This window comes from Leptonychotes weddellii, chromosome 15 (genome assembly GCF_054177405.1).
Source record: "Leptonychotes weddellii isolate Sample4059 chromosome 15, ASM5417740v2, whole genome shotgun sequence".
Lineage (NCBI taxonomy): Eukaryota > Metazoa > Chordata > Mammalia > Carnivora > Phocidae > Leptonychotes > Leptonychotes weddellii.
This window is the reverse complement of record NC_138383.1, coordinates 4,884,474-4,906,463: the sequence shown is the minus strand read 5'-3', so window position 1 is coordinate 4,906,463 and position 21,990 is coordinate 4,884,474. Positions and strand designations below refer to the sequence as shown.

The 21,990-nt window shown below is 60.3% G+C and overlaps 2 protein-coding genes across 3 annotated transcripts in view; one reads left to right on the top strand and one right to left on the bottom strand.

The window, feature by feature from the left end:
• The first annotated feature begins 358 nt into the window (after positions 1-358).
• UBALD2 (UBA like domain containing 2) lies at positions 359-6,120 on the top strand. 2 transcript variants are annotated; one of them, XM_081804437.1, is made up of 3 exons: positions 359-750; positions 1,132-1,194; positions 4,938-6,120. In XM_081804437.1, the coding sequence occupies exons 1-3, from the start codon at positions 631-633 to the stop codon at positions 5,256-5,258; spliced, it is 504 nt and encodes a 167-aa protein (XP_081660563.1). In that variant the 5' UTR covers positions 359-630; the 3' UTR covers positions 5,259-6,120. The 2 variants fall into 2 exon arrangements, with proteins under 2 accessions (XP_081660563.1, XP_081660564.1); XM_081804438.1 differs by having other exon boundaries at positions 366-750; positions 4,941-6,120.
• Positions 6,121-7,751: 1,631 nt separating this feature from the next.
• QRICH2 (glutamine rich 2) overlaps positions 7,752-21,990 on the bottom strand; it is a 34,094-nt gene continuing 19,855 nt past the window's right edge. The window contains exons 6-21 of the mRNA XM_081804435.1: positions 20,357-21,688; positions 19,687-19,772; positions 19,026-19,123; positions 18,406-18,520; positions 16,039-16,293; positions 14,961-15,083; positions 14,804-14,878; positions 14,455-14,619; positions 14,224-14,345; positions 13,560-13,625; positions 13,176-13,277; positions 12,356-12,559; positions 11,898-12,045; positions 11,415-11,502; positions 10,542-10,676; positions 7,752-8,989 (exon numbers count right to left, since the gene is read on the bottom strand). Of these exons, the coding sequence (XP_081660561.1) occupies positions 8,820-8,989; positions 10,542-10,676; positions 11,415-11,502; positions 11,898-12,045; positions 12,356-12,559; positions 13,176-13,277; positions 13,560-13,625; positions 14,224-14,345; positions 14,455-14,619; positions 14,804-14,878; positions 14,961-15,083; positions 16,039-16,293; positions 18,406-18,520; positions 19,026-19,123; positions 19,687-19,772; positions 20,357-21,688 (3,284 nt within the window). The 3' untranslated portion in view covers positions 7,752-8,819. The remainder of the gene's footprint in view (positions 8,990-10,541; positions 10,677-11,414; positions 11,503-11,897; positions 12,046-12,355; positions 12,560-13,175; positions 13,278-13,559; positions 13,626-14,223; positions 14,346-14,454; positions 14,620-14,803; positions 14,879-14,960; positions 15,084-16,038; positions 16,294-18,405; positions 18,521-19,025; positions 19,124-19,686; positions 19,773-20,356; positions 21,689-21,990) is intronic.

The window sequence follows — 21,990 nt, the reverse complement described above, 5'->3', positions numbered from 1 at the left end:
TCAGAGGAAATGAGTCAAAGCCACTCTGTCTTGCTTTTCCAGCTGAGCATGTTCAGTTTCAATGAAGTAATGAATGAACTTGGCCGCACCACCCCCAAGCCTACAACAGCAAACACAGGGCCCTCGGCCAATCAGCAGACACTCAAGGTTTTCAAGTTGAGTTCAAACGGGCCCACGGGAGGCCAATCAGCGCGCGCGGCTCCGCCCCAAACTCCCGGCCGTGGCCAACCAGGAGCCCGGACGGGCCAAAACACAGCGGCCGACCAATGCCGGGCAGCCCCACGGCGCCGACCTCCGCCAATGGGCGCGACCGGGCGAAAAGAGAAACAGTGCGGGCCGCAGGCCGCAGGATTCGAATCGAACGTCCGCACCAGAGTCGGGCGCAGGCCGAGCGGCGCGGGCCAATCAGCGGCGGAGACTCGCGGCCCCCGAACGTTGGACACCGGCCCCGCCCCGCGCCGTTGTTTGTGGTGTCGGCGGCCGCGGGAGCCGGACCGGGACACTCGCCGGGCGGGCGGCGTGCGGCGTGCGGCGAGGGTCCGGAGGCCGCGGGCGGGCGGCGGCGAGCGCGAGCCGAGGGCGGCCGGCCTCCCGCGGCCGCCGAGCCGGGATCGCGCGGCGGCCGGAGCCATGTCGGTGAACATGGACGAGCTGCGGCACCAGGTCATGATCAACCAGTTCGTGCTGGCCGCGGGCTGCGCGGCCGACCAGGCGAAGCAGCTGCTGCAGGCGGCCCACTGGCAGTTCGAGGTGCGCGCGGGCTGAGGCCCGGGGGGGGGGTGTGCGGGAGGCGCGGGGGCGGCCGGCGGCGCGCCGCCGGGGACGGGGAGCTCTATTTATGTCGCCCGGCCAGGCGATCGGCGGCCGCGCGGTCTCGCGTGGGGCGCGGGCCCGGGGCCGGGGGCGGCGCGGAGGGCCCTGCCGGCGGCACCCCCTCACACACACACACCGGCGCGCGGCCCGGGGACGCCCCCTGGCGCCCCGCGGGCCGGGCCGGGCTGTCCGAGGGGACACCGCGGAGCAGCCCTGCTCGCGGGGCCGCGCCGGCCGGGCGGTGGTTGGGGGTGGGGGGGCTTCCCGGCCCGGCCCGGGCCCCGTTAACCGCCGCCCTGCCGCTGTGTTTGTCCGCAGACCGCCCTGAGCACGTTTTTCCAAGAAACCAACATTCCCAACAGCCACCACCACCACCAGATGGTAAGTGGGTCCGGGCGCCGGCGGGCGGGGAGCTGGGGCGTCCTCCCCGGCCCGCAGCCCACCGGAGGCCGAGGGCGCGGGCCGGGGGGCCGCTGTCAGTCGCCGGCGGTGACAGCCATGTTGCCGGGAAGCGCCGCGCCGCGATGTAAACAAAGAGCCAAAATGTCTTCCAGGAAAGAGCGGCTCCCGGGGCCGCCGGCTCGCCCAACTTCGTGGCCCGGCCTCCCGGGCTGCCGTACCCTCGACCTCAGGCCTGGGCCGGGCGCGCTCCCCGGGGCAAGCGGGCAGGAGGGCGGGGTGGCCGGGCAGTAGCGGGTGGCGGGGCGTGGGGAGGGGGCTCGGATAATAACTACTCAGCCTGGGGGAACTGGGAGCCCGAGTGAAGGGCCCGAGGGCGCCGGAAGCTGGGGTGTCTGTGTTTACCGGGAGCCCCGTCTTGCTGTCGGAGTGGTAGTCCCGCATCCAAACAAGCCAGCTCTGCAGGGAACAGGAAAGGGATAAATCCACCCTGGCTCAGGGAGCGAGGCTCTACCCAGAGAGGTATGTTCTCTCTTTCCTGTTGTTGGAAAAGGGACATGCCCTGAGTGTGGAGGATGGAGGGATTTTGACAAGATAAGGACAAGAATTTGCATTTAATTTCAGTATGTGAAGACACAGAAAGTACAGGAAACAGAGCGGTTCGGGTCTGGATTTGCTTTCTTCTCTTTCCCAAGCTGGCCCCCTCGGCCTGAGCCTTTGCCCTCCTGGCCAGTGGGGTGTTCTGCTTTCCGGGGGCACAGGACATCGCTTTCACTTTAGAAGCTTGAATGCCTTCCCCTCCCCTCCCCACCCCACCCCCCTAGTTACCTATTAGCTCTGCTGGGGGAGGAGGGACTGGGCTCCACCATAGGGATTGTAAAACATTATTCCCCAGGAGATCTGTTGTGGCTTTCAGAGTGCATTTTTGGCATTTTTAACACTTGGTGTCCTTACCCGTGGCTCCCTTCTCAGAGCTGCTGCCTTTCCTGGAGGAGCTGAGATGGTTCCTCTGCTGTGTCTTGTCCTTGGTGCCCTGTTTTCATCTAGTTGCTTGTTTTCATCTAGTTGTCCTTTGACAAGTAGAAGGGTCTATCTTGACCTTTTAACCGGCTTTCCGCTTGGAATGGCTCATGCTGTGTATAAATCAAAAGACAAAAAACGTATTGGAACACAGTGGGAGAATTGGGGGAGCTGCAGGGCTGTGGCAGCTAAGGCCAGGTTCCTTGTAAACCAAGAGGGGTCATCTCCAGGAGACCCTCCCCTGCACTTGACCATGGGAAAGCTCTGGCTCCCACCTTGCAGCAGAGCCTGGGAGCACCCTGCCTCCTATCTCTCAAAAGAGCCTTGAGGTTTGCTCCACCAGCTTGTGGCCATTCGAAAAAGCCCAGGGGCTTCCAGCACAGCCATTCTGCGATGCTGTGAATAGGGAGGCTGACCCGGGAGAGCGGGGACTCCCGGCCCCTTTAGACCTCGTTGTTCTTTCTCTGCAAATCCCAAGGGGTTATAATCTTTTTTTTTTTTTTTTTTTAATTTATTTAAGTAATCTCTATACCCCACATGGGGTTTGGAACTCACGATCAAGAGTCGCATGCTCTTCCAACTGAGCCAGCCAGGCGCCCAGGGATTATAATCTCTTAAAGCTTCCCTCAAGGCCGGTTTTGTAACAGACATTATAATCGGTGTATCCATCAATACAGCAATACAGCGCGTATTGAGTACTTCATCAGCACAGTGGAGAATGCCATTCCTGCCCTCAGGGAGTCTGTAATTTTTTGAGAGAGACAAAGGAAAAAGTTAAATAAAAGCAAGACAACAGTGATGGCATAATAGCAATTCCAGAAGTGACCCCAGGGCACCCCCAGACAGGGGGGGCTCCGGGTTGAATTGAGGGGCACTGAGGAGTGAGGCACTAGATTGGAAGCAGGGTGCAGTGGGCTCCGTCCATAGTTGTTAGAAGCAAAGAGCTAGAGGGGCTTTGCAAACATCTGGTCCAAACCCCTGCTTTTACCGAAGTAGGGCGAACCTCGGAGAGGTTAAGGAACTTGCCTGAGCTCACACAGCCAGGTGGGCACAGGAGGCCCCTGGTCCAGGCGAGCCAGGCCGTTCTCTGCGGCAGGGTGGTTCTTGAGACCGGCTTCACTGGCTTGGTCAACTGGGGAAGTCACGATGCTGTGATGCAATTGGCCTCTCCCCCCAACCCCCCATTCATTGTTTCCTGCTGCCGAGAAGTCAGCCCTGGGGTGGGGGGCGGGGAATAGTGGAGGGAGGAGGGAAGTGGTCTGGGTGGGGCCAGGCCTGCTGGGTCTCCCGTGGCCGCCCCTGAGGAAGACAATGGTTGGAGCTCCCTGGCTGCTGATAGGGTGCTGGCCCAGTTAACAGGACAGATGCGCCTCCCTCCCCATTTCTGGCTGGGCTTTGACTGCAGAGCTGTGAAAAGCTCCCTCTGCGAGGTGAAGAGCCCTAGAATCTTGCTCCCCCAGCCCCGTGCCTGGGGGGAGGGGCTGGTGTTGCTAAAATTAGGAGAAATTCAAAGAAGGACTCCCTGGCTTCCTGGGAAAGGGAGAAGCTGCTGTGAGGTCAGAACGGGCTTTGTGTAGGCCTTGCTCTCCGCTGCCTCTTCCCCAGGGTCCTGGGAGAGACTTCTGAGTGGCACCCCCCGGCCCCACCATGCTGCTGGGGGTGGGGGGGGCGCCAGTCACAGTACAGCGCCTACCCCAGTCCTTGCCCTTCCCAGCTGGGGTCCCTGATCAGAAAGGGTGGGGGATACTGGAGGGTTTGGGGAGTTTCCCTCCCAGGGTAGTGGCAGAAAACAGCAGATGTTGGGGTGTTTGTAAGTACCCCCAGGAGGAGGGCTGAGGGGACTGAACAGGCTGAGACTCTGCCAGCATCCCGCCAACGCATCATGGAGGAGACGCTGGGGACACAGAAAACCCAAATCCCTGGTTTTTGTCCTCGGGGAGCCCAGGCGTGAAGCACAGACGAGTCAGGGTTGGCTAGAGATTGAAGGGCTGGGGCCTCGGAGGCCCCCTCACCGCCCTGGGAATCCGAGCCCAGGAATCCCATCTTTCGCAGCCTGTAGCCTGCAGCGGGTGTGTTGCGGTCCGTGGACTTGAGCTCCGGGCCTCAGTTTCCTCATCTGTGCCCGGGCACTGTGACAACTGAGATCATGAGACAGAGCCTCCAAGGTCTGCCCGCTGGTGCTGAGAGTGTGGAGTGAGCCCAGACGCCGGGAAGGTGCGGCTTCTCTTCTCCTCGCTGAGCAGCGGAGGGAGACCCTGGGTCTGGCTGCCTTCCTTTGACCGACAACCTCAGAACATCTGAGGGCGGATTATTGAGGGCGCCAGCTGGTTTCTTACCCAGGCTGAGGCGCTAAGCACTGGTGTCCCGGGCTGCTCTCTTGTCCTCACTTGAATCGGGCAGCCTGGCTTCTGGTTGGAATTAACCCTTTGCTGCGGACACTCCTCGGGGGCGTCCCTGCCCGGCATTCAGGAAACACTCTTTGGTTTTGATAAAAATTGTCGGGGTTGGTCTTTATTGTTTGTATCGGCTCAGGGCGAGAAGGGTGCTTCTGTTCTGTGGAAGCCGCCCGTGGACTGGAAAAGGGGAATGGAGGAGGGGCCGGCCTGGGTGAGCCCCGCCGTAGGCTCTGTTGGGGTCCACTGGGCAGGGCTCAGAGTTGGGTGGCGCGTGCCCATAACCTTCCCGACACCTGTGTTCTCTCCCAGCAGATGTGCACCCCAAGCAACACACCTGCCACACCGCCCAACTTCCCCGACGCACTGGCCATGTTCTCCAAGCTTCGTGCCTCCGAGGGCTTGCAGGGCAGCAATAGTCCCATGACGGCCGTGGCCTGCTCCCCCCCTGCAAGCTTCGGCCCCTTCTGGGCCTCGTCCCCACCCAGCCACCAGGCCGCCTGGATCCCGCCCTCCTCCCCCACGGCCCACAGCTTCCACCACCTCCACCACCCACAGCCCACGTGGCCCCCCGGAGCGCAGCAGGGTGGCGCCCAGCAGAAAGCCATGGCTGCCATGGATGGCCAGAGATGAGACTGGATGCTGCCGGGCGCTGGGCTGGAGCTGGGGCGGGGGGGGCAGTCCAGGGCCGTGGGGACACAGGAGGGCCGGGGTGGGGGGAGCCGGGGCGGGTGGGGGTTTCCTGAAGATCGCACTGGAAGATTTTATAAAATAATTTTTGTGGGTTTGGGGGGGGGATAGTAAACTTCCTGAGCCACTTGGGTCCTTCAGGAGTTTCTCTTCAGACAAGTTTTTTTCTCTTTTTAATATATAACTATAATATATATGAAAATATAAATATAACTAATGTATGTGAGAATGGGGCTGGCTGACCGAGGTGTTGGGGTCGGCAGGGAAGGGCCAGAGCGTCCCCTTGGGCCAGCACCCCTTCCCTCCACCCCTCGTCCCAGGGCAGGTGCTTGGAAGCCAGGTGGGGTGATCCTGCAGTCATGAGGGGTCTGCTAGCTGCCTCCTGGAGGTCACGCCTTCGGGAATCGAGGACCACCGTGGATCCACTCAAGGAGTTCCACAGCAGGGGCTCCCTGAAGCGCCCGTCGGCCGAAGGTGTGGAGGCCCCTTGCCATCCGAGCTCTCCCTAACCGCAGGACTTCCGTGGCTGGCTCCTCAGGGGCCCTGCAGCTCCGGGTCTCTTCTGGTGTCACCCGTCGCCAGCCAGATGTGCGGGGCTTGTGCAGAACTAAAGAGCCGGCTTGGGCCAGAGACTCAGGCTCTGCCTAGCAGGGGTCCTGATCCTCCTCGGCCACCCTGTCTCTCCCACTGTGTGTCCCACCCGACAGAGTGGAGAGCTTGCCTTGGATTTACTTCCCAGATCAATCATCTCACCAGGGTGAAATTTTAATTTAAAAACTTAAAAGAGACTTTTCTAACTTCCCTAGTTTGCGGTGCCTTTATTTGCCTTGGTAGGAAACCAGGCTCTCCTTGGGAAGGGGGGGTGGGGCTCCTGGTGTGCTGTGATTGGGGGGTGGGGCTTCGGTGCCATGTGGCTGGTCTGGATATTCGGAGAAGGGGTGTCCAGACCAGGGGGTTGATGGGACCGGCTGGGTCCAGTTGAGTATGGGAGGGAGAGTGGGGCCTGGGCCTGACTGGTTTCCGTGACCGTCTCCCCTTCTTGGCCCTTGCAGTGTGGCCTGCCACAGGCTGGCGCTTGGCCCTAAAGCCTTGTCTGTGGTAGGGGGAGCTACTCCTCCACTTGTGGCCCCTGGCAGCACCCCCCCCCACCCCCAGCTCAGGCCCCCCAGGCATCTTCCCGCTGGGCCCACCCCTTCTATTCCTATCTTCAGCCTCTTGGGGGAGCCTGGCCCTGAGTGCATGTTGAGCGGCCATCCCCCAGAGGTCAACCAGGGCTGTCCCGGATCCACAGAGACAGGGTGGGTCCCCCAAGGGACTGGCTTCCTCTCCCTTCCCACCTTCCCCACAGCCTCCAGCCATTGGAACAGAAGCAGTGTTGGGGATTCCTGGCCCAGTGGGGCCTTCGCACAAATGATCCGGCAGTGCTGGTGGTGAGGTGGGGCTGGAGGAGTGGGTGGCTGGCCCCAGGGTTGGAATTTCTTCAGCCTCATGCTGGGGAGGAGGGATGCTACCTTGCACCCCCCTGCCCCCCAAGACCCCTTCAACATGTGTGTGTTGGGGGGGCTTGTTTTCTCCCTCGGGGGGCCAGAGCCCTGTAATCGACCGTGCTGTAGATTGGGGCTGCAGGGGCTGGAGGTTCATACCCAAAGTGGGAGTGACACCTGAGAAGGGCCCTGCGTAGTAGGCCAGGCCACCTCCTCCAGCCAGCCCGCCCGCCCAGCGGCCCCTGCAGAGCCAAGCAGAACCTGCCCACAGCTGCCCTCAGCCCCTCTGCATGGGATGGTTTACTTTGAGGATGGGTTAGTCGTTTCAGTTTTGTTTCCTGGTTGGAAACCCCTGGGCCTCCTCCCGGCCTCACCCCTCAGCCAGCCCACCTGTGCTTTCCGGGGCTGCAAGGGGAAGTCCCTGCAGGGCATGTGGGCGGCCACGCTGGGACCACAGCCTGGGGAGGGTGGGCGGCCTGGCCCAGGTGCGAGGATGGGGGTTGGCCTGCGCTGCTTGGGGAATGTCCTCCCCTCCGTGTCCTTGCCTGCGCGGGGGAGGTCTGGGTGTGGAGGGCTGGGATGGCCTGCTTCTGCCCCTCCCTGCCAAGCTGGTGAGTTTGGATTCTAGGCCAGGGACACTGAGCTGGCAACCTTCTGACATCTCTCAGGCAAGGTGAGAAATAGGAGCCCGAGCGGGAGCAGAGGGGCTGGAGCGGGCCCCGCCCCCTGCTCCGAGAGGAAAGGGGGCCTGTTGTGAGGCCTGCCGACCCGGGCCCCCAGGTTCAAGCTGCTCCCCTCCTCTTGTCTAGCCAGAGCATTAGATCATTGCATGAAGATGGATGGGGTCTCAGCCCATGGGGAAAGTAGGGGAAAGCCCCCCCACACCCCATAGGGAGCACCTGCCCTACCCCATGACACCCCCAGCCAACCCCACCCTCCTTTGCCCACACGGGCCTGGGGAGAAACCCTTTTCTGGGCAGTTTCCTGCCACACTTTCCTTTTGTCATTTGTCACCCCATCCACTCACACCTTAAAGCAGGCCTCTTGTGTGAGACATCCCCTTCCCATGTCGGGGTGATGGGGACTGGGGGTGGGGGCCCCCCATGAGGACAGACCTGAAGACAGGAAAGCTGCTTCTGTGACTTCAGAGGCCTCAGGGGGAGGGCAGTTCTCCCTTGTCCCCAGGGCTCCAGTGGGACCTGGGGGCTCGTCTCTTACAGTTGCTGCACCTGCTGAGCCCAGTCCCCGCCCCTCGCTCCTCTGTCCCCTCAAACCTGCCAAGACCCTTAGCACAAAGGACTCAGGGTAGCATTGAACCCTCGTGCCTGTTTGGGGCTAGTGGAGCCCAGCGGGCTGGGGCAGGACAAAGGCTAGGCCTGGAGGCTGCTGGGCAAATGGCAGTCACCTGGCAAACCCCCTCCTGACACCCTTCTGCTCTTTCTGGGGAGGGGTGAGCGGAGCAGGGAACCAGCCTAGGCCAGGCAGCCCCTCTGCCTCTGTAGCAGCTGCTCAAGGGTAAGCTGCAGAGGCAGCAGACCGAAAACTTCCCAGGTGCCCGGGGGCCCTGCTCCCCCGGGACGTGGTGCCAGGAGCCGGGCGCTGCCACCCTCACCTTGGCTGCACGGCACGGCTGGTGCACGGACACCACGAACCCCAACCTCTCCCGAACTCCCCAGCCTCCCCAGACGGGAAGGCAGCAGCCTCGGGGTCCCGCTGAGGTCAGGAGAGAGCTGACGGGGGTGAGAGTGGGTCCTACTGCGGCCCGCCAGCCCCCGGGTCTGGGGTCCGGCCTCTGCAGCTTCTCCTGAAGCCCCCGCACCCTTGGAGGGTAGCTTCATCTGTTGGCGGGGCGGGTCATGGTCTCATTCTCAGGCTGTAAGTCCGACCTGTCCAATAACTGAAGGCCGGCCACCTGGACCCCGGGCTGGGTCCCTCCCCTTCCACTCCATCTTCCTGAGACAAGCCCACTGAAGCGTCGCTGCCCCCAAGCTTCTTCCCACACATTTATTAATAACTTTGGTCAATGAGCAGTGGTGGACCGCGGTCCCCGGGTGGGCTCTTCGAGCCCCTCCCCGGGAGGCAAGTCCATCTGCATCTCCATCTCGCTGGGGCTGGGCGGGTGGGCCGCGTTGGGCTGGGCCAGGTGCCCCTCGGAGGACAAGGGTCTGTCTTTCCGCGGACGAGGAGGAGCTGTGAGACATGGGGGCTGAGGTGGCTCTGTCCCACTCCCCACACCCAGCGCAGCCTGCCAGGCCCTCCCCAGCTTGCACGAAGGGCAGGCCGGTTGGGGGGCGGGCAGAATGCTGGAGAGGGGGCCCCCGCAGGGCTGTGGTGGGCAGTGCAAGCCCGCACGGGAGCTCCTGAGCAGCGCTCCTTGCTAATCTCTGGGAGTTAAAAATAATCAAGCCCTCCGTCGGTGGCCAAGAGAGCCTGCCTCTTAAGTGATGTTTCCTCTAGTAATGCAGGGGCTGTTGAGGCACTGTTCACACCAACAGATATGCAGGAATTGTTCCTAAGCCTGCCCTCTCTCCCTCTCCTGCTCCCCTAACATTTTAGGTGCTCTCGGAGTAGACAGTGGAGTGCCAAGAAGGAGGAAGCTAAGTGCCCCCAAGAACGCAGTCACAGCCCCGCACCGCACTCTGTCCGCCACCGAGTCGTCTGTCCCGGCCCGTCCGCCACTGAGTCACCTGCCACACGTTGTGACCACCATAGGTTCCGGAGGCAGACAGCTTAGGTCTGAATCCCACTCCCGCTGCTTCCTAGCTGTCTGACCTTGGGCAAGTACCTTAACCTCTCTGTGCCTCCATTTTCTCAGCTGTAAGTGATGCTCACAGTGGTCCCTACCTCTTAATGTTGGTGTGAGGATTAAACTAAAGGCGAGGTGCCACGACCAGGGCTATCACTTCTGTTTCCGCTTCCTCCAGGCACTCACTGAGCGCTGGAACTGGAATGGGTGGTAAAGGGCATCTAGGGCTGGGCCTTTAACAGGGGTGGGGGAAGGGGGGGCGGCCCTTGAACCTCCTGCAGGCATCTGCAAAGTGTTGGGAGAACGTAACTTTGTATAGGAAGAAGGTCAGCCCCTTTCGTTAGATCCCCTTTCTTGGGCGCCCCGACTCTGAGTAGCACCAATCCAGCACCCCTTTATGGGCAGATGAGGAAACAGGTCTGGAGATGGGGGGAGACTTGCTCAGAGTCACTTGAAGGTGGTCCGGCCTCGTGGCTCCAGGCCTGTGTCCTTCTCTGGCCCCCAAGTGTGGCTGGACCCTGGGGGACCCTTAGCGCCCAGACTTTCAGGCAGGATTTAGCCCCTCAGGGGAGAATGGGGACTCAGGGGGCCTTCCAGGCCTGGGGGTGAGGAGAAGCTCCTCCCCAGACAAGGTCGGCCTGAGGGGTGCCCACCAGCTGCCGCCCAGAGCTGAGCACCAGCTTCAGCAGAGTGAGCCCCTGTGAGCCGGGGCAGGACTCGGGTCTGGAGCCGGAGCCTTGGGCTGCAACCCTGCCCCTGTTCCCTCTTCTGGGACATCGGACAGCACAGCCCTGGCACATAACAGGAACTCAGTAAAGATGGACTTTCTCTCTTCTCCCTCCCATCCCATCTCTCGGCTCCTACGCACTTCCTCTCTCGGGGAAATGAGGGCACAGACCATCAGGGACAGGAAAGGGGGCCGGCGGGGCAAGCAGGAGAGGCCCTGGGGCAGTGGGGAGGCCACCTGGAAGGCTGCTCCAGCCGAAGGGAAGCTACCTGGACTGTTGCCCGCCAGCATCCGAGCACTCTGAGGCCGCGAGGGCAGCTGGCCGTTGTCGCTCAGGGACTGCTGCCTGTGCACGTGGGGCTGCGACTGCTTGGCCTTGTGCTTGGTCATCCCGGAGACGGAGGCTGGCGGGGGACAGCGAAGGGGGGGGTCAGTTCCGAGACGCCGAGTGAGAGCTCTGTGGGGACCCGTGGGATGGGGAGAGGGCTGCAGGGCCACCGGTCACAGCCAGCCTCAGCCGGGGTCCTTCCCCGTCTGCACTGATGGATATGCGCCTTCTAAGCACTCCATTCGTTCCCATGTCCGTGCGTCCATCCACCCCCCCACCCACTCAGTTATGCTCTGGGGACCTACACCCAGGAGCCCTGTGCCTGCTGCTGGGCGGGCTCTGACCTGGGCTCACAGTTCAGGAGGGCAGGCGGCTAGACAGGTGCACACAGTGCTCTAAGAGCAGGTGGGGAGTGATAAACAGTGCGGTCTGGCTCGCTGGAGGTGGGCACCAGGGTGGTGGGAAATTCTCCAAGTGGTGGGGGGCTGAGGAGGGGCATTTTGAGTTTTGAAGGAGGGGCAGAACTCGGCCCCGGTGGTACTGGGAACAGAGGCTGAGGCAGGCAAGCCAGTGAGGCAGCACGAGGAGGAAGGCTGACAAGAAAGATGCGGCCATGACGTCCCGGCTCATTGGCTGAGAGTGGACGGCTGCCTCCGACCTGCAAACACTGACCTGGGGCTTTCAGGACGTTTGCAATCAGGGAGGTAGCGGAGGAAGAAGGCACCCAGGATCCAGGGGCCCCACGGCCTTCCAGGAACTGGACAGACCCCCGGGGGACTCGAGCAAGGAGCCTCTGGGCCCCCGGGACACTCACTGTCTTTGGTCAGGATGCCTGGCAGCCTTGTATCCATCCGTCCCTTGTAAATATGTCCATCCAGGCCCAAGATATCCACCTCATCATGCTGTGGGGGTGGAGGGGGACATCCATTACCATGTGGCACCTAGAGCGTGCCCCCCAGTCCTTCCTCCATGAGGGCTGGGGGGCACCGAGTGACGTCCTCTCCTGACTCCCAGAACCAAACGGTGCTCAGAACCCTCCCCCAGGGCTCTGGCAGCGCCAGGGTGAAGAGAGGGCCCATGGTGGGGATGGTAGTGCTAGATGGTGGCCAGGATGGCAGGTGGCCAGGATGGCATTCTTCCCAACAAAGCCTAAGAACCAGAGGCTTTCAGAAACAGCCTCCGGGCAGAGGGCTGGTCATCCGCCCTTCTGGTGACTTAGGTGGTTTTTCCAGAACGACTTGAGAACGTGGGGTCATGTCAGGGCCCTCTCTCTTCACTCCCAGGCAGCACCCCCAACCTTCATGGCGATCTGGACCTCCTCGGGGGGGTACAGGCCCTGGGACAGGTGCTGCAGGCGCGTGCGGCGGTAGGGGTAGGTGAGGGTGTGGCTGCCCCCACAGCGCCGGGGTACGCTCGAGTACGTGTAGTCGGCGGTGTCCGGCACCCTGTGATGGGGACAGCAGAGTCACCGGGAGGAGGTGTCACCTGCGACCCACCTATGGTGGGGGCCAGCCGGCCAGAGGTGGGACCGCTGTGTCGGGGGTCTCCGGGAACCAGGGCAGGAGCAAGGGAATGGGTGAGCCGAGCAACCCCACTGCTGGGCCACCCTGAAGACCTCTAATACCCTCTTTCTACCCCCTGCCCTGCCACCCCTCCTTGGCAGGGCTTTCCCCAGCGGTGGATGAGACATTCTCAGGGCTGTGGGTGCGCAGAAGCTGAGCCCCGCGGCCAGCGGCCCAGTCTGTGTGGTCCTACCGTTTGTAGCAGGGGGAGCTCAGGCACTGTGCCTGCAGCAGCTCCCGGATCATCTGGCTGCTGGCCTTGACCGAGCCTCCAAAGTGGATCTGCACCTTCTCAATGTCCATCAGCATCTTGGAGTGCATGGTGCGCAGGCGCCCCACGCTCCGCTCTATATGCGCCAACTCGCCCCGAGGGAAGGCAGTACTGCCCAGCTTTAGGCTGTGGGGCGCAGGCAGACGGCGGGGTAAGGGGGCCACACCATCTTGAGCCCACACTCAGACCCTGGCCCACTCCACCCCTTTATCTGCGCCTTTTTAAGCAGGACCCTGTGTGGGCAGGAGCCCTTCCCATAGCACTCCGAGGGACCACGGATGGGGCAGGGCAGAAGCTGAAATGGGGAGAAGCCCTGCACACTTAGCCTTGCCTCCCTGGAACCCCGAGGGCTCCAAAGTGCAGTTTGAAACCATCCTTACTGCCGAACCCCCATCCTTGGGAGATGGAAATGCAGCGGGGAGGGGGGCAGGAGCCCAAGGGAGTGTGCAATACTTCCCCACCTTCTCCCAAAAAAAAAAAAAAAAAAAAAAAGAGGAGCTACCCCAGACAGCCAGCACCCTTGGCAATGTCCCACCGGGACCACCAGTAGGGACTCAAAGGCAGGGGATTACTAAGTAGGTCTCCATTCTTCCTCTTCCGGGGAAGAACTGGGGGGCTAGCCCAGAAATCACTCCGTGCCCCCCACTGTCCAGCCAGGAGGAGGAGCCCCCCACACTCGCCCTCCAGCCTCTGCCCCCATCTGGCCTGTGAAGCCCTGCCCGGGAAGCCCACTGCCCCGTACTTGCGGCTCTGCCGCCGGACCTGCTCCAGCTCAAAGATAGTGTAGGGGCGGAGGGAACGGTGCCCAGGCAGGGCTGGGCCCACAGGAGTCACAGGGATAAATCTGGGCAGGGACAGAGAGAAGAGGAGGGTTGGGGAGTGAGAAATCCCCTTCCCAAATCCAGGACTCCACAGTCTACGTGCCTGAGGAGGCTTCCGGTCCAGGGTGAGGCGGAGGGAAGGACGGAGGGCTAGCAAGCGGTCAGGCACACAGGAATGGACCCAGGGGAGAGGAGACGAGGAAGGACAAGAGCTGGAGGCAGGTAGGGAATGGAGGATCTACAGCCCTCCTGGGCCCGCCCCCATGACCGCCACCAGCTGGGGTTGGCCAGGTGTGGGCACTCACTGTCCAGTCACAGCTGTCTCCAAGGGACGGTCACAAGAGAGGCAGTGGAAATGTGCCAAGAGCTGCCTGTGAGGAGTGGGATACACACAGATGGTGAGTGCCCTGCCCAGAGGGTCGGGAATGGGAGAGACGGAGGACACAGAAGGCCACGGCCCCTCTGCAGGCCAGGTGGGCCGGAAGCTCGGCTCACCAGGGTGGCAGGCCCCGAGCCACAGAGGCAGATCTGGTCCCAGTTCCCTGGGAACACACTAGCTCCTCGGCATGCCAGCTTTGGGGCGCCCACCTGTCCTAACCCAAAGCCAGCAGGGTTTCAAAGGGCCCCTGATGGACGCCCTGTGTAAACCTCGGGGGCCCTCTGGCGGCCAATAATGGAAACCCTGGGATTCCAGCCTGCCGTGGACCAGCCCCCGAGGGGCAGGCTCAGCTCTGGGGACTGTGGGCCCGTCCCCAGCACGGCGGCCCCGCGGAGCACAGCCGTGCCAGAGAGCCTTAGCCTCTCTCCCCGCCCTTTCTCCGCCCTAAGGAACCGGCCTAAGCTGGAAGAGCTTTTCAAGCTCTCAAATTCTGTCACGGCAGCTGTGGGATGGTCCAGTGGGATCAGCCATTCCCCCAGAGCTGTTCATCTGGGGACCCCCCCCAGCCCCCGCTGTCGTCCGTGCCCCACCTCCGCATGGCCGCCGCCTCGTCTGCCTGGTAGAGTGGAGAGCGCTCTTTGAGCTGCTGCCGCAAGGACTTCCAGCGATCTTCCAGCAACTGCTTCACGGGGTCCAGCTCCAGGCGGTCCAGCTGCGGGGGGTGGGGTAGGTGGGGCAGTGACCAGTGAGCGCTGGGAAAGCCAGGCGGGGGTGGGGGAGCCATCTGCAGCATCCAGACAGGAGCTGCCCTCTGCCCTCACCTTGCTGTCCATCTCCACCAGGAGCTTGTCCAGGATCTTCTGCCAGTCCTGCTCCTGCCCGCTCATCTTAGCCACCAGCTCCTGCATCATGTGGTTCAGCTGCTCCGTGGTGGCATCAAACTGGACACGGCTCACTTTGGCCGCCAGGGCGCTCTTATCAGCTTTCTGCCCGGAAAGAGAGGAGGGGCCCCCCACATGGGAGAGAGCCATGGAGGGGCCCCATTGCCCTGAAGCGTCAAGCCTGGATGCTGAGCTCCCCCTCTGGGCTTCTCTTCATTCCTGGCCTTTCAAAGAATGACCGCTGAGAACTTGTGGGACGCAAGGTGGCTCTTCCGGGCCTGGCCCTTACCACGTCAATCTCCATCTCCAGGTGTTCCCTGTTGGCCTTTTCCTTCTCGAGCTTCTCTAGACCCTGGTACAGTACCTGGGAGGCGAGGGAGCAGAGAATGAGGAGCCAGGACGGGAACGGCCTCGCCCCCGCCCCGGCAGCCCTGCGGGCCCCTCACGTCAATGGCCTTCTGCTTCTGCCGATGGTCTTCGATGAGGTTGCTGGTGGTGATATTGAGCTTCTCACAGTCGCCCTGTACCTGCAGGATGGCGCTCTGGACATGGCCCAGCAGCTCTTCATCCTGTGGCAGGTGGCACAAAGGCAGGCTCCCTGGGGCCACTGGGCAGTATTGCTGCCCTGATTGATCAGCCCTTAAAACATCACCCAGAGGCGCCTGGGTGGCTCGGTCAGTGAAGCGTCTGCCTTCAGCTCGGGTCATGATCTCGGGGTCCTGGGATCGAGTGCCACTTTGGGCTCCCTGCTTCTCCTTCTCCCTCTGCTGCTCCCCTGCTCATGTACTCTCACTCTCTCTCACTCAAATAAATTAAAAAAAAAAAAGTCACCCAGCAGGTAGGCCAACTTTGGACCCCATTCTGGCTCTCCACAATTTCCCCCCGATAGTGGGGCGGCTCTCTGCTCTTTCTGTGTGTCCACCCAACAGGATGTGAGCCTCAGTCCCCCACCGCCCCATGGTCTAGCCTTGGGGGAACTGGTCTGCCGCTGGGGGTGACCAGTAAAGGCTCCAGAGTGGTGAGCTGCCCTGTGGCTCCTGAGAGCTGGGATGTGGGCTACAGTCTCCCCACCTGCCCTGGGCTGGATCTGAACTCCAGGATCCAAGAGGCAGGACTCAGGGACTTGTGACTCTCCCTGTCCCCACCGGCAAGCCTGCCCTTTGGTGGGGAATCAAGAAGGGGCCTGGAAGACTGGTGTGAAGGGGAGTCAATGAACCCTAAAGCTCTGCCGGTGTCCCCCGAGGCACATGAGTGCACGGCTCCACCCCTCAGCCAGCTGTGCCGTCCCACCCCCACGGAGCCAGGTCTCTTGTCCCCAGAGCCAGCTCGGCTGCTGTCCTCGCTGTGACCTAGTGCAAGGCCCAGGGACTCCTGTGGGGTCAGTAAAGGGCTCCACTATGGAAAACTGGCCCTTAGGCCAGTTAAAGCTCTATCAGCCGCTCCCCACTCTGTGGGCCACTGGGCTGTGGCTCCCCACTGTGGGGCATGGGTGGCCACGCCGGGAGGGGGGCCAGTGGCAGTCACCTGGCTCTGGAGCTTGGCTTTCTTGGAAGGCCGGGAGGCTGCCAGATTGTTGACCATGTCCTGGAGCTGCTCGTAGCGCTGCACCAGAATGCTGACCTGATGGCTCAGGTCCAGGCTGCAGGCGGGGCAGGTGGCCTCAGGGTCAATCTGGCCAGGTTCCAGGGTTGACAGGGTCTTGTGAGGAGCCATGCTCATGGACAGCAGGGTGGAAGACGAGGCCAGCATGCTCTCGATGACCGTCCTGAGCTTGTCAAGCTGGGTGCGGGCAAGAAGGCAGGTGCAGGGCAGTGAGCGAGGCATGGCCACGTTCTGTCCACGCTGTCAGCGCCCGCGTGATTCGGGCAGTCGCTGCACCCCCAGTGCCTCACAGAATGTGGCGCCCAGTGCCCGTCTGTTAAATAGTGAACAGAGTTCTCAGCGAGTGTAGCCTTGATGCTGAATAAAACCCCTACAGGATGGAGGCTTCTGGACCTTTCTCCAGCCAGCTCACTGATTCAGCGTGAGGACACATCTCCTCTAGCTAAACCCTCGAGTGGTGATGTCCGTTAGTCCACAAACACTTAGGGGAGCCTGACGACACCCAGACGCAGCTTGGGGCCCTGGGGACGGGAGGGGTGGGCTCACACAGGCTCTGTCCCCACCCTGCATGTCAGTAACAAGAAATCAGCGGGATGGGTGCTACTTCTGTCGTGGGGGCCTCTCTCGGTCTGGGCAAGAGCAGATGGCTTGCACTGGCTCTCTTGTCCTCTTCTGTGTCCCACAGTCCCCGTGTGTCACCACATGACTGGTCCCGCCCGGGTTGGCACCCGGTTCTCGGGCAGCTGGTCCCACAGCTGTGGGACCTCTAGCCGGGCTCAGAGAGGGCCTGGACCAACCGAACCCCCTCTCTTGGAAGTGTGTGACAGCGCGGGGCCTAGGCAGCCCCTGTGGGCCATGTGTGAGAGAAGGGAGAGCGGGCTGGGAGCACGGTGGGAGGGAGATGTGGAGGTATTGGAGAGAAATGGATAAGGACAGGGACACAGAGGCACAGGGACACACAGAAACAGACACGGAAAGACAGAGAAGGAGTGGCCCCGGCCAGACGGCCCCCTTGGCCCAGGAGTTCCTGCCTTTTCCAGCCCCCGCACACCAAGGCACTTTCAACCAAGTGCCCTACTGCCTGAGTTCGTGAGACCCTTGCTCTGCACCCGGAAGAGCCTACACTCTTCTGAAGAGTCCGTAAGAGCATGTCAGAGGGTCCGTGGGATAAAAAGGACGGATTAATTCTCTCTAGAAGAGAGGAAGTTGCCTCCCCAAACTATGGACATTTTAGTGGAGTTGTGAAGGACCAGTAGGAGCCCGCTGGGTAAGTGGGGGTGACAAGGATGTTCCGGGACGAGAAGCAGCATGGGAAAGCAGCAGTGTATTCTGAAGTAGGAAGCTAAGACGGTGGGAGATCTGGGAGAGTGGGGGCCAGTGCCTCGAAGAGGCTGTGGCGGGAGCCTGGGCCTGCCCAGCGGGGCGTGGCTTCTCTCCGAGTGTGGCCCCCGGAAACCCTGGAGGTTGCTAAGCTTAGACGGAAGCTGTGGACACACAAATCTTCTGCTCCTCAAGCCCCACACTGGACAATTGGCTTGGGGTCAAGAAATGGTACATGCCAGGGACGCCTGGGTGGCTCAGTTGGTTGAGCATCTGCCTTTGGCTCAGGTTGTGATCTCAGGGTCCTGGGATCAAGTCCCGCGTCGGGCTCCCTGCTCGGCAGGGAGTCTTCTTCTCCCTCTCCCTCTACTCCTCCTCCCCCCAGCTTGTGCTCTCTCTCTCTCTCTCAAATAAATAAAAAAGAAAGAAAGAAATGGTACATGCCAGTGTCCTGGCAAACGTGGGAGTGGCCCAGAATGGGGCCTCTATCGCTGAGGGGGCTCCTGACATGAGTCCCCTTGACCGAGTGGCTTTTCCTATCCTATCCTCTGCAAGCACTCAGAGGGCTGTTCCTGGTCCAGAAGCTCTTCAATGGGAACATTCTGGGATGACCGACGACGAAGCATCACTCAAGATTTAAAGGCAGACACTATCGGGGTGCCTGGGTGGCTCAGTCAGTTAAGTGTCCGATTCTTGATTTCACCTCAGGTTATGATCTCAGGGTCGTGGGATTGAGCCCCACGTCAGGTTTCACACATGGCACGGAGTCTGCTTGTCCCTCTCCCTCTGCTCCTTCCCCCACTTGTGCTCTCTCTCTCTCTGAAATAAATAAATCTTAAAGGCAGACACTAACAAGAGAGTGGAAAGACAACCCACAGGATGGGCAAAAATATTTGCAAATTGTATGTCAGCTAAGAGTCTAGTAGTCCCACCATCCATAGCTCACTCTGAGAAGAGCTCTGGTCTCACCTGGTCCTGCAGGTAGAGGGAGGCTTCGGAGACTGAATGTTCCATGCTGACCTTGCCCCGCTCTTGGCTCTCCCTCAGCTCGGCCAGTTCCTTCTCAATGTCAGCCACGGTAACTCTGAGAGATGTGCAGAAAGAGACAGCCTGGCCCCGCCACCCACCCCAGGGCCCAGGCCCACCAGTCCCATCAGGGACAGAAAGAAGATGCACACCACGGCTCTCGGGCCCTCCCTGCAGCAGGCTCTGTCTAGGGAGTCCCGGGTGCTGCTTGTCTGGGAAGTGGGGACCCCCGTGCTGGCCTGAGAGGTTTCTAGGGGGTGCGACCTGGCACCACAAAGAGAGGGCTCTGAGGGGGCTCTGGCAAGTGTTCTCCTCCAGCCTCCAACTGGGGACAGAGACTGGTAGCTGTTTTCCTCCCAAGCCCTGGTGCTGAACTGTTTTGAGAACCTCGGAAACTTCCACCAGCAACTTGAACTACAAACGGACACCCTGAAAGGCAGACACAACCTGGGTCAAAGACAGGGGCCAGTTCAGACTGTGAGTGAACCGAAGGCTGCCATTACCTCCTCGGCTGGGGAGATGAGATGCCCGGACACAAGCTGCCCTCAGCAGGGGCATTTTACCTGAGGATTCCCAGCTGCAAGCTCAGCTGGCCATTCTTCATTTCTTTTCCTATTTCTTGCTCTCCGGTGCCCTCCAGGATTCTCTGTATCCTGTCCATCTACAAACCCAATGAAGAGGAAGGTCAGGTAGGCTTGAGTTCTTTGCCTTCTGCATATGTGTCCGCAGCTCGAGCAAGCCCCTCTCCCGAGTCCTCGTCCTAATCTAAGCCTCTAACAAAAACCATCTGTCAGTGTGTCCCTTCTGGACATCCATCCATCCATCCACCTGTCCGTCCATCCGTCCATCCCGTGGACAGCTGGCTTTAAGAGAACAAAGACCCAGTAACCCCTTCCATGGCCACCGGCCCCAGACAGTCCCACAAACTTGGCTCCAAGGCTGCCTCAGTACCAGTGGGATCTGTTGGAAATGGCCCCCCATGTAACGAAAGGACCACTGGCCTCCTTGTTGGCTCAGCCAGATCTTAAGGGCTTTGAGCATCAGGTTTGAGATCAGGAAATGAACATGATGATACCTGAGGTGCATTTCCTACCTGACGGGTTTGTAAAGATCCAATGAGATAATAATGTCCTGCAAGGATCCTGTGATCCATCAAAATACAAATGGAAAGTGATCAGATTACTGGCACTCAAAGGCAAAGTGGGCGGACCCTCCCTTACTTACTTTTGCTTTTTCCTGCCAAACTTCTTTGGTCAAGGACTTCAAGGTCTTCAGCTGTTCCTGCAGGTCAGCGGGTATACTCTTTTTGACTGTGAAAAGTGGAGGCCTTATTAGTCAGAAGGGTTAGATCTCCAGCAGGCTCCCAATCCCCATTCCCAGCCCCCACAGGGAAGCTACCCCAGCGAGCAGCAGGACACCTCACTTCTGCTTTTCCTGGTGACTGGGGAAGGGGGGAGGATGGGAAGAAAGGAAAGAGGGGTATCCTTACCCTCTAAAAAATCCACCCAGTGCTTACTATCCTAAAGGGCTTTGGGACTACTGACCCACACTTTCCACCCATCTCTCAAATCTTAATTATTCTCTGGGCCCACAGCTGTGCATGGACCAAGGTGAAGTTGAATTCTTCGGCATCCTCCCTCCCCGCCCACCGTCCTCAGCTGCTGTCCACAGAGTCTGCCAGGGCACTGGAACCGCCTCACTCCTCTCCTGAGACTGCTTCGCTCCGACTGGTTTAAGTCTATCTTTTGGACCCCAAAGGCTAAGGTAGAGCCCAGAAAGGCTAAGAAGGGACATGCTATTTGCAGTGACTCAGGAAGAAGCCCAGCCACCAGATGAGGGCAGGGGATGCTGAATACACAGACAGTGGTCCCTCCTCCGCACCAGTGGAACCCACCCATGAGCCCGAGCAGGTGCTGGATCTTCTCCAAGTCGGTCTGGCCCTCCTGCTCCTCATCCAGCTCTTTCATGTTCTCCTTGAGCTCTACATAGAGGCCAATGAGCTCTCCCATCAGACGAAATGTTTCCACTGCCATGGGGAAGCTCGGAGCCAATTTATCCAGTGAATCATGTCTTTCGCTCTGGAAATCACTCTTTTCTGATGAGACTCGGTAGAGATGGTTAAGAGAGTCCATGCTCCTGGCAAAGGCGGCTGCTTGGCTTGGAGTAGTCCAGACAGAAATTCCAGGTTGGTCCGAGGCATATATTTGTTTTGGATCCAAACCTATCTGGACGTACGGATCTACCCCCAGAATGCCTGGGCCGTGAGGGCCGGGATACAATAGGTCACGAGATTCTGGGATAGAGTATGCACGGTCACGCTGGTCTGTACCTGCTTGTCCCTGGCCTTGCTGATCTGGGCCAGGTGATACCAAATGCTGTCGATCTCGCTGTACAGATCCCACACGGGTGCTTAATGGTGTTAGGCCATGCTGGTCTGTGCCACGATGTAACAAACCTTGCTGGTAAGTTTCTGATAAACCCTCTTGGCCAATACCTGGTGATGCCAAACCTTGATTGGCTAGGAGTGGTGACACCTGATCATGTTGATAGCTGCCAGGAGGTATTACACCATGCTGATAGGGATGTGAGAAAAATTTTGGAAACTCAGGGTGGAATGTTGGAAGGCCACGAAGCTCTGTGCCTGGTGGTATCAAGCCTCCTTCTGTACCAGGTTGCCTCAAGCCATGCTGATCTATTCCATGTTGAACCAAACCACGCTGATCAGTACTAGGCTGCAGGAAACCTTCTGGATATGTACCAGGCTGGACCAAACCTCGAGGATAGGCACCAGGTGGAACCGAACCACGTGGATAGGCACTAGATTGCACCAAACCTTGTGGATAGGCACCAGGTTGGACCAAACCACGTGGATAGGCACCAGGCTGTACTAACCCAGGCAGATATGCACCAGGCTGTACCAAACCAGGAGGATATGCACCAGGTTGAAAAAAGCCATGTGGATCTGTGCCAGCTTGTATCAAACCACGCTGATCTACTTGCCCCAAACCACGCTGATCTGCACCAGGTTGGACAAAAGCAGACTGACCTATGCCAGGCTGAAACAAACCAGGCTGACCTGCATCAGGTTGTACCAACCCACGCTGGTCCATTCTAGGTTGGGCCAAACCACGCTGACCTGCACCAGGTTGGGCCAAACCAGGCTGGGCTACAACACGTTGACCCAAGCCACGATGATCCATTCCAGGCTGCACCAAACCAGGCTGACCTGTAGAAGATAGAACCAAACCAGGCTGACCTGTAGAAGATAGAACCAAACCAGGCTGACCTGCACCAGGTTGGACCAAACCAGGTTGAGCTGCACCACGTTGGCCCGAACCACGTTGATCCATTCCAGGCTGGACCAAACCACGCTGATCCATTCCAGGCTGTGCCAAACCAGGCTGACCTACACCAGGTGGCACCAAACCACGCTGATCCATTCCAGGCTGCGCCAAGCCAGGCTGACCTGCACCAGGTGGCACCAAACCACGCTGATCCATTCCAGGCTGCGCCAAGCCAGGCTGACCT